Consider the following 17,537-nt stretch of genomic DNA (forward strand, 5'->3'; position numbering starts at 1 on the left):
CAATAATCATTGAGGTATCTATATATATACTCGCCGCGATATAGCCTTTTTGTGCTAATGCGGCGTAAAGCAACCAACAATCAATCAATCTATATATATATATATAGTTTACAAATGTGTCTTTTACAAAAAATCTTATCTGCAACTACTCAGCCAAATTTAACCAAAGTTATATGATAACTACATTTGTTATATGGGTTCCTTGCAATGTCTACATGTCTGTCAGACAAAGTGAACCTGAACTCGACCTCGTTGATCAAGGTTACAGTTAAGTGATAAGGTTCGTTTCTAAGATACTTGTAGCAGTAGGTAAACTACAGGTATGCGTGGTGTATGCGGTGATTATAAGGTGTACACATCAATCTGTAAGGTTTCATATGTCCTTGGCATCATTTTCGTGGTTCATTGATCGATGATAAGTTTTTGTGTTTTGGTCTACTTATCAAATACCATAAGCAATATGTCAACTGTATTAGGTGTATGGAATGATTATAAGGTGTACATGTCTATTTCGCAAGACTTATCTTTAATTTTTCATGAATCATTGATAATGCTTAGTTTATGTAATACTTGAAGCAAAACCTTTATCCATAAGAATTTTTACACCTGATTTTAAGCCCTTCAACTTAGAAAAGTTGGTTCAAGTGATGCTGTCAAGTCAAAGTGTTCGTATATATTGATATAAGAAGGGTACACACACACACACACACACACACACACACACACACACACACACACACACACACACACACACACACACACAGAGAGCAACATGTAACTTCTGGAAAGCAAATACTAACATTTCACCTATCTTGTTATGTTATACTTACATTCCACCTATCTTGTTATGTTATTTGAAACATATCATTGATTTCTTGTCCGATTTTATTTTCTCGCCTTTTATGATGATTGTCGATCAACGATTGCAGTAAATTATTGCTCTTTTGAACTTTTTTAGCTTTAAGTAGTAACCACGTCGTGATTTCTTGATAGATAGTTCGAGTCAATCAACCGCTGGTGTTTATTTGACATTGATGTTTTAGTCAGTTATTATTATAATATGAGTATATGACATATCACTTGAAAAATAGGAAACCATTTCTGACTCTGCATGCCGTAACCCTCTATTTATTTAACATATTTTCAACTAAGAGTACAATAACATATTTTCAAAGATAAGAGTACAAGAGGAAAGGCTGTTGGTTTTCTATTAAATTTCCGTACGTCTAACATTGAAACAATAAAAAGGGCATTTAACCCTGACGCATTTTCTGAGTTATCACAGTTATCTATTTTCCTCGTTAACCAAATGTCCACTAGCATTACTATATTTGTAAATTTATTATCAACAATATTAATCAAGTAAACATGTAGGACTCGTTTGAAGGTTATGAAAGTTAGTAAAAGCTAGAGACTTTATTATGTGTCCACTTAACGCGTACACTGCTACATAGATTTTGATTTTATTTATGCTGGTTGTCAATTCTCTGATTATCCATCTTTTAAGGTGTTCTGCTTTCGAACTTCTTAAATATCATTCTCATACTCTTAAAGTGTTCTAATTATATAAAATAGTACACCAATGTACTTAGATATAAGATGGTGTGGTATGAGTGACAAGAAGATAACTCTCCATCAAAATCACAATTTTTAAAAAGGAAACTATTATAGGTCAATGTACGGCCTTAAACATGGATCCTTGGCCCACACCGAACAGCAAGCAATAAATTAGACTGTTTAGCGGCAACAGCTTCTTGATCATACATCATTCATGTTAATCTTTTGGAGGGTGTCACTACTCTTGTTGTAGTTACTGCTGTATCTAGATCCCAATGGGCACAATCAATATATATATATATGATTTATACTCTGTTTAGTTTTACACACTGTTCTATTATAAATAGCATTTGTGATCAACCTGGACATTCATAATATATTTGCAACTGGACGTTAAACAGTCAACAATGAATCAATTCGAAAGTCTTGTTACCTAAGTAATCAAACAAACCGAAAATCATAATTGTTTTTTATCTATTTTTTCGTCATGAAAGACTGAAATAAAAAGAAATGTAAAGCTACATGTATCATATAAATACGTTTAACATATAGGTAGACAAGACAGGGGATACAAACCAAAAAGCAATACATCATGGTACATGGTTACCCGGAAATAGTTTAATCTTTATTTTAGTCAACATCTATTCAGTTTTAGATGTAACAACTAATGAAAGAGTGACACGACAAAAATATACAGTTGACGTCATGACTTTCTACTGCAAGATTCAAAATCGTAAATGTAACAGTCCTTAAAAATAAAAATAAAAACATGAACACTGAAACACAAAATAATAAAAATAGATTGTTTGACGTCATATTTTTCTACCACAAAATATTTAATAAGTAGTTTATCAAAATAGAAATACTATCATTGCAATACACAAACGGGAACAGTGAAATGTCACCAGATTTGTTGTAAGTTTTACATTTATCTACATGCATACGATAGCAGTGTCACTTAATTTTTGGGTTGATCGGAGCAATTACATTTTTGCCATCGAAAAAGTAAATATATACTAATATTTTCTAATTGAAATAGCCATTATTTACTTTAATTTTTAAATGATATAAATATCCTTATTTCAGGCAATATACGTTTAACATACTGACTATACAATAAATAAGTGTCATTGCTATTATTTACTTTATGTTTCATGAGATGACAAAGCAATAATGACTTACACGTTTAGTTTCTGGTTTTCACGGATACCATACAGAGATATAGAACAAAGTGCTTTACGTTTGCGCGCATTGTCATTACATTTGCGCACAAACCCCAGTTTATAAATTACATGTAAAGTTAATGCGCACAAATGTAATCAAAAGCTGCTCGCAAACATAACGTATTTTAATCCCAAAATACAGGCAAATGTATAAATGGTCTCCTTTAAATTATATATAGACACTTTAGATCGAATATTTCATTGTTTTTTGTTTAATTCTTGTATTACGAATTGTTATAAACATGTTTAATATTAACGCTTATGAAATTTGTTATACAGGGGGAAGAGAGCTCAAAATTAAAGCATTTATAACTTTAAAAAGAAAAATGATTCACTATAATACACGAAGTCACAAAAATCTCTTGTCACAAATTTTCATTGTGAATTTTCTAGATACTAAAGTTAAGTTTTAGCAACGGTAAAAGCAATTGCACTAGGAAAATTATGTTTTTTATTTATTAATAAACGCTCCAATTTGAAATGAAAATTGTAGATATTTGCTGGTGTCATTTTCATTTTGATGAGATTAGCATGTTTCATGTATCAAAATAATATGAGCAAACACAAATTAAAAGTAAAAATATCAATCTTTTCTTTAACCGATGAATAAAAAATGAAATACTATACTTAAACAATTCATAAAATAAAATTCCTCTATACTAATATTCAAATACTAACTATTGTGATTTTGGATCCTGCTAGAAATTTAATACACACCATATATAATCCCCTTAGTACAAATCTGGATATCGCGATTTCTACTATAGTATTTTTAATGATTTTCGTGCGTATCAATCATAATTTCAATTTCCACATGTGCTTGTAAATATTGGAACTCCAAATTGTACTACAAAAGCCAAAATTGCTCACACATTCGTGTGAAAAAAATCATGTAAAATTCACCTCAAACGAGCTTATACATGTACATGGAGCTCACGGGAAAATGTTCATGTATATGTCATGTGAATTGATCATATTCACATTAATCTCACATGAAAGTTTCCAAACGTGAGAAATTTTTCCAATGAATTTCACGTGAACTTTACAAAAATAAAAATTTGTATTTTCATGATTTTAATTGAATTGTTATTTGAATTACTTTTTCACAAGAAATCCAGTTGAGTTTCACACGAGATTCACGCGTAACTCACATAAACTTATTTCACGAGAGTTTCACGTTTACGCTCATTTGAGGTGAAATTCACGTGAAACACACGTGGATTTTCCTACAGTATTCAAATTTGTATTGTAACATTTATATGTAAAATACGTATAGTTTGATTTTACGAGCGTTTGAAGTTGTTAAAAATATCGACCCTTTATTTTCTTTGGGCAAGGTATCTGCCCCTTACACTTAATTATGCAATGTACCATATTTTACGTAATATTATTTTATAATGCAGATTCAATCTGAATGAGCCGGTATGGACTACGAGCACATGATGATGGAGTTCGAGGGAAGAGCACCATACAAGTTGGCATGTCTCCAACGTCAACAACAATACCATGAGACATATGTTGGTGAGTACACTGAGGTTGTTATGTCATAAGAGCCATACAAATTACAACGTCAACAACAATACCATGAGACATATGTTGGTGAGTACACTGAGGTTGTTATGTCATAAGAGCCATACAAATTACAACGTCAACAACAATACCATGAGACATATGTTGGTGAGTACACTGAGGTTGTTATGTCATAAGAGCCATACAAATTACAACGTCAACAACAATACCATGAGACATATGTTGGTGAGTACACTGAGGTTGTTATGTCATAAGAGCCATACAAATTACAACGTCAACAACAATACCATGAGACATATGTTGGTGAGTACACTGAGGTTGTTATGTCATAAGAACCATACAAATTACAACGTCAACAACAAAACCATGAGACATATGTTGGTGAGTACACTGAGGTTGTTATGTCATAAGAGCCATACAAATTACAACGTCAACAACAATACCATGAGACATATGTTGGTGAGTACACTGAGGTTGTTATGTCATAAGACCCATACAAATTACAACGTCAACAACAATACCATGAGACATATGTTGGTGAGTACACTGAGGTTGTTATGTCATAAGACCCATACAAATTACAACGTCAACAACAATACCATGAGACATATGTTGGTGAGTACACTGAGGTTGCTATGTCATAAGAGCCATACAAATAACAACACATATATTATTGAGCAAGATTAGTATTGGGTCGATGATAATGAGGAGAAGGTTAGTTCAGTGGCATTGTAAGGAACATTTCATTTCGGAATATTCTGTTTGGTTATCAATGTCTTATAAAATTGAGAATTGAAATATTTGTACAGGTTATTTGTTTAAAAATCTAGTTTGACATTCATGAAAATATTTCCAGAGATATTTAGCCCAAATCACTTTATTTTGTCACTACCGGCGATGCCAAGGAAGACTACAAATATACACTCTGGTCTTATACCCACCCTTTAGCGTATGACTTGGCTTCCTTTGTAAAATTCTGTATTATTTCATGTAATGATCTATGCTCATTTTAATAATCTAAGCAAATTGTGGCAATTTTGGACGACTTATAGCTTTTAAACTAGCACGGTGACCCATACTTTTTTTATTATACTTTTGAATACAGCATCTTCATTTTGTTAAAGTAAATGAACATTTTATCAAAAGTAATATATACCAATGATCTACCTTAATCCATTTAAAAATAAATACGAGTGATGTTGCAATTTTAATTGTGCCGTTACTATGAAGAAGCGTTCGGGTCTAAACTCATATACTATATATACCCTAGATGTACACGTAACACTTTGTTCACGTACCCTTTTGCTTAATTTATCAGTCACTCCTATTATAACCTGGGAACTCATAATATGAAGATACTTGCCTTTTGTTGAAGATTGCTTCATTGACCTTTACATTGTACATTGTATATATACTTTTTGTGTTACTGGAGTGCTATCGAAACCAACATTTGATTTTTTTTCGATAAAATAGAAATATAATGTTGTCATCACTAACCATATGGTGTAAGTACAAATAATGCATAAAGTTTAACCAATATTACCAATCCAGATTATATGGTACTATTTAATCCTGAACCATCTCTGAATCTAGAAATATATGTAGAATACGAAAATAAAATAATGCCTTTAAGTAGAAACTCTCTACTGCTTTTCTCGAAATTATTCATCTGTATACGCTTCATTTATATAGTATAAATGGGGAAATCTTCTGTCTTCCTAAGGGACATCTCTCCTGATTATAGATTTAACATAGTATTGCTGCAACGGCTGCGAAAATGTCAAGATCTTTGAATTGTCATTAGGAAAAGTAAAATAGACAATAATTTAGATACTGGAACAACCTTCGGAATCTTTACGTACATGCATAGTTATGTTTTATATTTAAAGGGAGATAAATCAAGTTTGTTTCGCTGTACATCAATTCGCATAATCTATCTATAAATTAAGATAAATAAGATATTGATACATATTAAATCTTTGCCACAAAGGTTTGATATATAAATTTTCCGGATGATTTGTTCATTTAACCTATACGTTTTCTTCAATTCTTGGGTGAAAATATCAACCTTACCAATTCACAGGTCATCTTCGCTCAAGGGTTACGAGGTCGGGACTGCATATCAAATGTGCTTACATACAAACGGGTGTCAACTTTTATCTTAAGTATGCCTTGATTCAATGTTTAAGTAATTATTTTTTGGATTGACACAAAACTTTAAACCATGTCATAGATCCAACATATCTATTATAAGTCAGATATTTTATTTTGTCATATCACTGATGATGACTCCATATAATCGCCTGACGGATGGTGTACGCACATATTTAGCTTGTTTAGTTTAAACATATTTTATTGTCCAAAAACATTGACAATAGGATTTTGCAACTTTGAACATCTTCTCCATTTAGCTTGGGATGATTGCACTTCGACTTGGAATCACTCCGATGGAGTTTATGCGAAAAAAAGTCGAAGTCCTACGGTAAAATTAGCTTTACGATTCATAAAAATGTTCTTAAATTATTATTGTAATATTTTAGATTTACATTTAATGTATGCTTTTGGTTTTAGTGAGGATTTTGTTTCATGTCTTTATCCTGTCCTTCTTGACCTTGTGATGTCGAAATATAAAAGAGGTCTCCGCAAAAATACTTATTTCAAGGATTAAATTTTTCATGGCATTAATTTGCTTTTACTGCATGGTTAAAGGGCGATAAGTCAAGTTAAATTTTACGAAAGAATGGACCAAGACGAATTAAATTCCACAAAAAATTGAGGCGAAAAAAATATGTGTTGGTTTCCATGTTTATGTTGTATAATTGAGACAAAATTTAAGTGTTTTCTACTCATATACACTTTTTTATACTTATACATCGAAATGCAAACTGCCCCATTTTACAATGAATAGAAATATTCACATTCAATGATTAGGTATAAAGAATGAATATGCCTTAATTGTTGAATAGACATTAATTCAAGAATATATTTTCATTTGATAACAAAATCAATTTGCTTGCCCCAGATGCTGACATATCTTGCTCATAGTTGAGTCTGGCATATAAAGATTTTGACTGGGATAAATTGAATATTTGCTTTTGAAACGTTTAATGCCTTGAGATTAGTTATTTCTCGGTAAATGGAAAATATTCAAGTAATAAACTATATGATGAAGATATGTTCTTTTAATTACAGTTTTAATGTAGATAAATATATCACAAATAAAACTTAAACAACTTTGTGCACGTGTAAACGATTTACGATAATAGAGATATGAAACTGCTGAGTTCATTCCAGTATAACAGATAAAACTGCTTATATCATTCCGGTATAACACATAAACCTATTCCATATTAACATTAAAAAATGAATCTGGTTTTAAGTCTACGTACTCTCCTTCAAACTAGTTATGTGACTATAAAAACTATGAGTTTCTCGCTTGGGTGTCTAACAAAATTTCAAAGAGTTACCATTGCTGTATTTCAGATAAGAGACATACACAAATACATGTACGTTAGCGATGATCAAATCATGAAAATCTCTTGTTATTTAATTCGTAAAAACGTTGATTGAATTACATCATGCATAAAGCGCGTTTTAACAGTCCTATAAACTGACAAAAGAATCAATTCTTATCATTCAATTTTATGTTGAAACCTTGAAATAACGAGTTAAATCAACCCTTACGTTTGTTTTATATGCATTGTTTCGTATTTATACCTACATTTATCCTGCAATTGGGTGTCGTACTATACAGATACAGCCCTACAGATATCGCTATGCTGTATCTGTATACTATACAGATATCGCTTTAAAGCTCCGCCCACTGCCGGACTGAGTATTGTTTGAACCTGTGTGACCTCAAAATGTGTATTCCAGTTGCATTCCAATGACGATGACAATTGTCGATTTCTAAACTTGAATGTGTATGATTGTGTTACAAAATCAACCATGTCAATTTCAGCATGCATGGTTAGTGACTGTCAAGTCTGAAGCGTAGGACAACTCGTACACTTCAGTTTCAAATTTTACAATGTTTTGTCATTTGTTTTTACTGTTTAAATTGGTTGTTATGTTAACATATATAATTAAAAACCAATTGTTCAGAGAACAATTGAAGGTCTTTCCACTAGTAAAGATCTATTTTGATATGGAAATATGAAAAATCAGTTTAAAATGTTAGTTCCTATGGCTTTATGATGTATTAATATCAATTTAAAGCAAAGGTCAAAATCTAGAACGTCCTATTAACCTATGACCTTGACCTCAATTTCAAGGTCACAAACCAAGGATCTTAAATCAAAAGACTCTAGGTCTTTAATATGTTTGGTTAAAGAGTAATATCACTTTACGGGTAAACCTAAATATAAGATGGGCAAAAACTCCCATTTATTATTTGCGCACCCTTTCAACCAAAATATACAAGTAAGGACATGTCGCAAATAACAATTTATGAAAAATTAAAAACCAATTGTTCAGAGAACAATTGTAGGTCTTTCCACTAGTAAAGATCTATTTTGATATTGAAATATTAAAAATCAGTTTAAAATGTTAGTTCCTATGGCTTTATGATGTATTTATATGAATTTAAAGCAAAGGTCAAAATCTAGAACGTCATATCAACCTATGACCTTGACCTCAATTTCAAGTTCACAAACCAAGGACCTTAAATCAAAAGACCCAAGGTCTTTAATATGTTTGGTTTATTAGTAATATCACTTTACGCGTAATTCTAAATGTAAGATGGGCAAAAACTCCCATTTATTGTCTGCGCACCCTTTCAATCAAAATATACAAGTAAGGACATGTCGCAACTAACAATTTATGAAAAATTATTTGTCGATATGTCATAAGGTATTTGAAAATAAATGAAAATAAGCCAAAATCAAAATTTAGAATATGACCTTGACCTTTGACCTTGACCTCATTTTTATTATTTTCGACCAAGGACCCCAAATCTAAAGACCCTATGTCTTTATCACTTATGGTTTACCATTTAGAAATGCATATCACTTAATTAAATGGAAAAGGGGGAATAACTCTCATATGGAGTCTCCGTAAAGCTTTGGTCCAAATGAATATCCTAATCCTGAAGATGTAACGTGCAATTTGGTAAAATAAATTTGTCGTAATCTTTAACGGTTGCGAAGGAGTAGTGGCCACAAGAAAAACAGTGTTTGGGGAGATAACTCTTACAACGTAAAGTATTTTGTTACACAGTTGTAAGGTTTTAAAGCGTATAAACTATACGATACCATATTCCAAATATCTAAGCGACATCTTTTGAAACATCAATAATACGCAAGAAAAAAAATTAGGCGGAAGAAAAAAAAAAAAAAAAATAATAATAATAATAATAATCAGAACAAATTCAATAGGTCTTTCCACGGAAAGGTGGAAAGACCTAATTATTCACCTTGAGCGATGTATTATTGTTGACCATTCGAGATTCTCTGTTGCGAACCCGTCTTCAGCGTAATGTGTGATTTTGTTATTACTACGCGGGCCTCAACGGATTACAAATCGAAAATAAATGATCATAAATGCTAAATATGTTAGTTTTTGTGTCTTTCAAAACACAAACAATATACAAAATAAATTGCAGGATAAAGACAATAACTGTCTAGTGTCTTTAAATATCAGCTGTATTTGTACTCGGCTCGAAACAGGTGTAGTAGCTCGCTAAAAGCTCGCATACACCTTGTTTCCTAGCCTCGTACAAATACAGCTGGTATTTAAAGACACTAAACAGTTATTGTCTATGTATAGTTTGCTTTTCTCGATAAGTGCAGCGAAAGCATAATCAAAATAATTTACAATACTAGTATAGTATATCACTATATGGATTGAACTCTTTTAGAACACATTAGATTTGTTTCCCTTTTACTGTGTATAGATTTACCCTTGTTATCCATTTTGCAGTGTTTGACTAAAAGAGTCGTATTTTGTTTATAAATGCAAATGTAACTTGAGAATTGTAATTAGTATATGGAAGGGCAAAATTAATTCGGTAATTCGGTACGTTGCTTAACGAAAAAGTAATTGACTTTCTCTTCATTTGACATCTAATTTCCATACTCGTCTATTACTCTATAGTTAGATTGAATGAAGGTCAATAGTTTGTATTTTGTAAATACATATGTAAATATGGGACATTTTCTGTTTGTAAAAAGATACAATGTATGACGTCACTAGTATAATCCAGTATTTGGAGTTGGCAGATTAAGTCAGATTTTACCATTTCTTTATCGTCTCAAGCTAATAACCTGCACAGATCTTTTACTCCGTAAGATTTGAAGAGTCAATTCAAATACATTACCTTAGATACTAATTGTAAGCAATCGCATGGAACACTTTGAAATAGAAATGCAGATAAGTAGAGTAAGCAAATCGTTTCATTTGTGAAATTGATAACTATAAATAAAGAATGGAAGTTCTTGCCTAAAGCTGACTTTTTTGCCCAATAAAGGAGCTTAACTCGACCCATCTTTAATCAATGTGAAAGATTATTTTAATAGTCGACCCAATTTGCATTTGATAATCCCGAAAAATAAATCAAAATTCAATCGAAGTTACATAGTAAATCAACGATTAAGAATCGGATAGAAATCGACCTCGTGCAAGTGCACATGTACGTGAACATTACTATGACTTTGAAGAAGACAAGTCAGGAATATGACAGTTCTTGTCCATTCGTTTTTGATGCGTTTTGTTATTTGATTTTGCCATGTGATTATGGACTTTCCGAATTGATTTTCCTCTATGTTCAGTATTTTTGTGATTTTACTTTTTTTTCATTGATTTTAAAACATTGACTTTGATTGATTTTGGAACATTCAAATACGATATAAAAGATGAATTTTGGTCTGTTTTTGTAGGTTTCTTATAACAGCGCAATGTTCATCTTTTTTTGTAGGTTTCTTATAACAGCGCAATTTTCAAACACTTACAGACTTTCCTTAGAGATTTGTTCAATGTTTTAAAACTTTCAAAAACAATTGACTCTTTTAGCGTGGGAAAAGAACTTGAAAATAAAAGACTTTGGTTTTATATTTCAAAGTGACGGAAATGTTTCATCTGCTTTCTTTAACCGATGGATATGGTTATTGAAATGATTTAAAACACGCGAACGTTTTAATGTTTTTTTTTCTCCATATTTTACAATTTTTAAATTTCTGACTTAATTGTTGTTTGGTTTTTGTCCAGTTGCAATTATTTAATGAATGCCTAGGACGAGAATTTATAGGTAGGTTCTGCAATATGATCGACCGGTATTAATGGCGGGAAATTTAAACTGCGACTGTAATGAACAGATAATCCAGTTTTTACCAGCTTATGGTGACTAAGGTATCTGAATGTAAATGACTTGTCTCAATGAAAGCTAAAAAATCAATATGTATAATAAAAGAGTGTGTTGTTGACATTTTTCCCTTTAAAAATTCAATGAAATTAATATATTTTAGCTTTTTTTGTAGATTATAAAGAGAAAAACATATTTTTTGGATAATAAAACTATATAAGCAGATAAATATCTAGTATAGAAAGGCGTTTCATAAATAATTCCAGAATATAAAAGGTTTAAAGACCTTATTTTTTTTTAAAATTCGGAAAATATAAATTTGTCCAATAAATTCAATATTTTATTATCTCCCCTTTAATTGATTTTTTTTTCTAAAAAACTAAATACATGTATAAAATTCATTAAATATTATTATGCTTATAGCTGTTTAATGTTTCTAACAGTTTCATAATCTTACTTGAACATTTTCTGTAATCAAGTGAAAAATATGCAAAAATTATCAAAATCCATAACTATGACTGAAAGAGGAATAAAATTCAAGCAGACAAATTCATTTGCCGACGACAATTTTTTTTATATTTTGTAAATAATGCTATAGCAATAGTAAAGAGACAAAAATAAAAAGAAATAAATATCCTCGCTTTTCCTGGGAAGACTTTGAAAACCTGAATTTTTGCAAAATTTTCAAAAATTTGAAATTTGACCTTTTGGTGACCTTGCTGCACTTAAAAGGAAATTTGAGAGGTTACCATAAGTATAATCATTAGTTTCATATTGGTTCATATTTATGATAAAGCCATACTAAAATGCCTACAAAATATTCATTAAATGTAATTTTAAGGTCTATTTTATCAAAAATTGCATGTTTTTAACCTTTAATCTTGGTAGAAATTCTATTTTTAGAAACAGCCCTTTATAAGGTATATCCTTGAAAATTTTGGGAATTTTTTTTTTTTCTACTATTATTATATGATAAGACCTTCCTTGTAACAGAATATTAAGATGATCATGTAACCTTGCTTCTGTATCACTTTGCATGGATTTATCTGAGACAGGCACTTAATATATATTGACAAGCTTGACAGTAATTTAACGTCCCAATTACGACTGGACATGGCACCGTATTTATACATCTCACACAGCAAAACCAGAACAACATATTGGCAAGGGTTTTACTGCTATTCTGAAGAAGACAATGTGATACATAATGAAAGAAAATGTTTTCTAAAGTATGATTTTTTTTTTTTTTTTTTTAACGCCACTTTTAATTGCCGCTTTTGGGTTATTTCGTGGCGGCAAGTTTTTATTGATGGAGGAAGGCTAAGTGCCCGGAGTAAACCACCTACCTACGATAGTTAAACTGTCAATCCTTGTCAATTAAGACTGGAGTCAAGCACCCACACGAAGAGGGTTCGAACGCACAACCTCATTGTTGACTGACTAGTCAGGAGCCTGTAATTCAGTGGTTGTCGTTTGTTTATGTGTTACATATTTGTTTTTCGTTCATTTTTTTACATAAATAAGGCCGTTAGTGTTCTCGTTTGAATTGTTTTACATTGTCTTATCGGGGCCTATTATAGCTGACTATGCGGTATGGGCTTTGCTCATTGTTGAAGGCCGTACGATGACCTATAGTTGTTAATGTCTGTTTCCTTTTGGTCTTTTGTGGATAGTTGTCTCATTGGCAATCATACCACATCTTCTTTTTTTTATAGTGATAACAGTAGTAACTACTTAGACCACCGAGGCCCCTTGTTCTAAAGTATGAAATCAAGCTTTCAGCCGTATCACTATCGCTATCAATTTTTAATTTATGCCGACTCGAAATTTTCACCATTTACAACATTTCAATGAATATTCAAGAGTTAAACTGGCTTTCGTGCTTAATACTCTGGAGAATATTTTACATTATATATAACACTTGACGAGTAATATCAGATAATTTTATTTTAATATGCCTCATTTTTTTTCGGAAAAAAAGAGATAAGATATCATTACGATTTAATATAACTGTAAAGATAATCTATGCCAATTAAATTGAAATAAATGGCAAACACAGTTGAAAACAATTTATTAATACTTTGCAAATATTAGATGTCGTGGAATAATAACTAGTGATTAAATATCAATATTACTGAAATGATATTGCCCTAATCAAAAATTTGCATTTCTTCAAAATCTACATTTCAACAGAAGAAACGATTAATTCTAGAGAAATATTACTTTACTTAAGGCAACATTGCAGAGATATATTGCAGATTACATTGACTTAAGATTTCTGTTTTTAGGCGTACATTGTAAACATTTTACAAAATTAAACGCCGAACTAATTTATCTATTAGAAACGATCAATGAGATGTGGAGGCCAAATTGAATCAGGTCTTTCGTTTAATTTTAGGTACAAACAGAAGGTCTGTTTGCATTACGTTCTATAGTTGAAGTTCTCCAATTTGTTTAAAGAGAATTTGTTTATTACATTTGATATATTCATGATCAGACATCTTACAGGTTACACATGTATATTTGAAACATTAAACTTGTGCAGATTTTTTTTTTAATTTTGAAAAACACGCAAAATGGAAATATTGTTCAAAATTGTTCAGATTTGAGGTCATGAGTCTATATAATCCGTTTCAAAGCCACCAGTATTTTGAATTCTATCATGTCTGTTCGGTCTAAATTGATTTAACATGGTTGTATTAGATACTGATTATTGTATCACGAATACAACAAATGAATATCGAAACAAACAAAATGCTTGATTCAGGCATGTCGTTTTAATACGACAGTGTTGAATTTGAAATTCTATACGTCTAAATTTCATCTATCTCATTTATCATTGTGTTAAATGATTATTGTGATGTCAAAGCAAGAATCAAAGACGGAAACACCCTTTCGCCACCCTTTAATTGTGATATAGACATTCGACTGGTATGATTTATTTCACCTTTTCTGCTCTCACTATACTTTATGATTATATTTTTACAATAACGTTCCTCAGTAACAAAGCCTTGAGATCAAATTTCATGAAAATTTGTCCATTTACCCAGCACTATTTGTTTTGTTGTATGCAGATGGTGAGGGGGCTCGATGCAAAGTCAGAATTAATGCAACAAGGTCTACACGTATCTGAAAAGTATTGCATTCAGTTGTACTAAAAATTTTATTGAATCTGTGTGAGAGACATTCTATACTAATATATAGAAAGTCCCTGATGGAAAATTACGTGTTTTGCTAGAGGAAAACGACCAGTATTCCGGTTTCTTTTATGGTTCTTTTAGGCACACATTTGGAAAATCACGATTCGCCAACATGATTACTTATTATTGCGTGTTCCCAACAGATAAGACACGTGATATTTCTAAAAAAAAATCTTATTGGTAATCATACCACATTTTCCTTTTTATAAGTAATAACTCAAAGCATTATGAAAAACCGGTAATATAAATTACGTATGAAAGCATAAAAACAAAAACTACCTAAAGTTAAATACAAATACGAGATTTCTGTACCTATAGTTCATGTTTTTGAGTGAATACCGTATCACGTACGCTCAAGACCAATAGTTACTTTTTAAAGATCTGAATACATGTTAGCCTCAATAAAACCAATGACGACATCAGTTTAAAGTCTGAATACATTTAGCCTCAATAAAACCAATAACGACCTCAGTTTAAAGTCTTAATACATTTAGCCTCAATAAAACCAATGACGACATCAGTTTAAAGTCTGAATACATTTAGCCTCAATAAAACCAATAACGACATCAGTTTAAAGTCTGAATACATTTAGCCTCAATAAAACCAATAACGACCTCAGTTTAAAGTCTTAATACATTTAGCCTCAATAAAACCAATGACGACATCAGTTTAAAGTCTGAATACATTTAGCCTCAATAAAACCAATAACGACATCAGTTTAAAGTTTGAATACATTTAGCCTCAATAAAACCAATAACGACCTCAGTTTAAAGTCTGAATACATTTAGCCTCAATAAAACCAATAACGACATCAGTTTAAAGTCTGAATACATTTAGCCTCAATAAAACCAATGACGACATCAGTTTAAAGTCTGAATACATGTTAGCCTCAATAAAACTAATAACGACATCAGTTTAAAGTCTGAATACATTTAGCCTCAATAAAACCAATGACGACATCAGTTTAAAGTCTGAATACATTTAGCCTCAATAAAACCAATAACGACCTCAGTTTAAAGTCTGAATACATTTAGCCTCAATAAAACCAATAACGACATCAGTTTAAAGTCTGAATACATTTAGCCTCAATAAAACCAATAACGACCTCAGTTTAAAGTCTTAATACATTTAGCCTCAATAAAACCAATGACGACATCAGTTTAAAGTCTGAATACATGTTAGCCTCAATAAAACTAATAACGACATCAGTTTAAAGTCTGAATACATTTAGCCTCAATAAAACCAATAACGACATCAGTTTAAAGTTTGAATACATGTTAGCCTCAATAAAACCAATGACGACATCAGTTTAAAGTCTGAATACATGTTAGCCTCAATAAAACTAATAACGACATCAGTTTAAAGTCTGAATACATTTAGCCTCAATAAAACCAATGACGACATCAGTTTAAAGTCTGAATACATTTAGCCTCAATAAAACCAATGACGACATCAGTTTAAAGTCTGAATACATTTAGCCTCAATAAAACTAATAACGACATCAGTTTAAAGTCTGAATACATTTAGCCTCAATAAAACTAATAACGACCTCAGTTTAAAGTCTTAATACATTTAGCCTCAATAAAACCAATGACGACCTCAGTTTAAAGTCTGAATACATTTAGCCTCAATAAAACCAATGACGACATCAGTTTAAAGTCTGAATACATTTAGCCTCAATAAAACCAATAACGACATCAGTTTAAAGTCTGAATACATTTAGCCTCAATAAAACCAATGACGACATCAGTTTAAAGTCTGAATACATTTAGCCTCAATAAAACCAATAGCGACCTCAGTTTAAAGTCTGAATACATTTAGCCTCAATAAAACCAATGACGACATCAGTTTAAAGTCTGAATACATTTAGCCTCAATAAAACTAATAACGACATCAGTTTAAAGTCTGAATACATTTAGCCTCAATAAAACTAATAACGACCTCAGTTTAAAGTCTTAATACATTTAGCCTCAATAAAACCAATGACGACCTCAGTTTAAAGTCTGAATACATTTAGCCTCAATAAAACTAATAACGACATCAGTTTAAAGTCTTAATACATTTAGCCTCAATAAAACCAATGACGACATCAGTTTAAAGTCTGAATACATTTAGCCTCAATAAAACCAATAGCGACCTCAGTTTAAAGTCTGAATACATTTAGCCTCAATAAAACCAATGACGACATCAGTTTAAAGTCTGAATACATTTAGCCTCAATAAAACCAATAACGACATCAGTTTAAAGTCTGAATACATTTAGCCTCAATAAAACCAATGACGACATCAGTTTAAAGTCTGAATACATTTAGCCTCAATAAAACCAATAGCGACCTCAGTTTAAAGTCTGAATACATTTAGCCTCAATAAAACCAATGACGACATCAGTTTAAAGTCTGAATACATTTAGCCTCAATAAAACTAATAACGACATCAGTTTAAAGTCTGAATACATTTAGCCTCAATAAAACTAATAACGACCTCAGTTTAAAGTCTTAATACATTTAGCCTCAATAAAACCAATGACGACCTCAGTTTAAAGTCTGAATACATTTAGCCTCAATAAAACTAATAACGACATCAGTTTAAAGTCTTAATACATTTAGCCTCAATAAAACCAATGACGACATCAGTTTAAAGTCTGAATACATTTAGCCTCAATAAAACCAATAGCGACCTCAGTTTAAAGTCTGAATACATTTAGCCTCAATAAAACCAATGACGACATCAG

The 17,537-nt window shown here is 31.2% G+C and overlaps 1 protein-coding gene across 7 annotated transcripts in view; it reads left to right on the top strand.

Annotated features, from left to right (window-relative positions):
• LOC139513445 (corticotropin-releasing factor receptor 2-like) overlaps positions 1–17,537 on the top strand; it is a 181,270-nt gene that overhangs the window by 95,502 nt on the left and 68,231 nt on the right. For 6 of the 7 annotated variants that reach the window (XM_071301926.1, XM_071301922.1, XM_071301928.1 and 3 more), the window contains one exon: positions 4,184–4,301. In XM_071301926.1, coding sequence (XP_071158027.1) covers positions 4,205–4,301 — 97 coding nt within the window. In that variant the 5' untranslated portion in view covers positions 4,184–4,204. Of the gene's footprint in view, positions 1–4,183; positions 4,302–4,840; positions 4,926–17,537 lie in introns of those variants that run through there. The other variant, XM_071301930.1, reaches the window with a different exon arrangement.

Source organism: Mytilus edulis, chromosome 2 (genome assembly GCF_963676685.1).
Source record: "Mytilus edulis chromosome 2, xbMytEdul2.2, whole genome shotgun sequence".
NCBI lineage: Eukaryota > Metazoa > Mollusca > Bivalvia > Mytilida > Mytilidae > Mytilus > Mytilus edulis.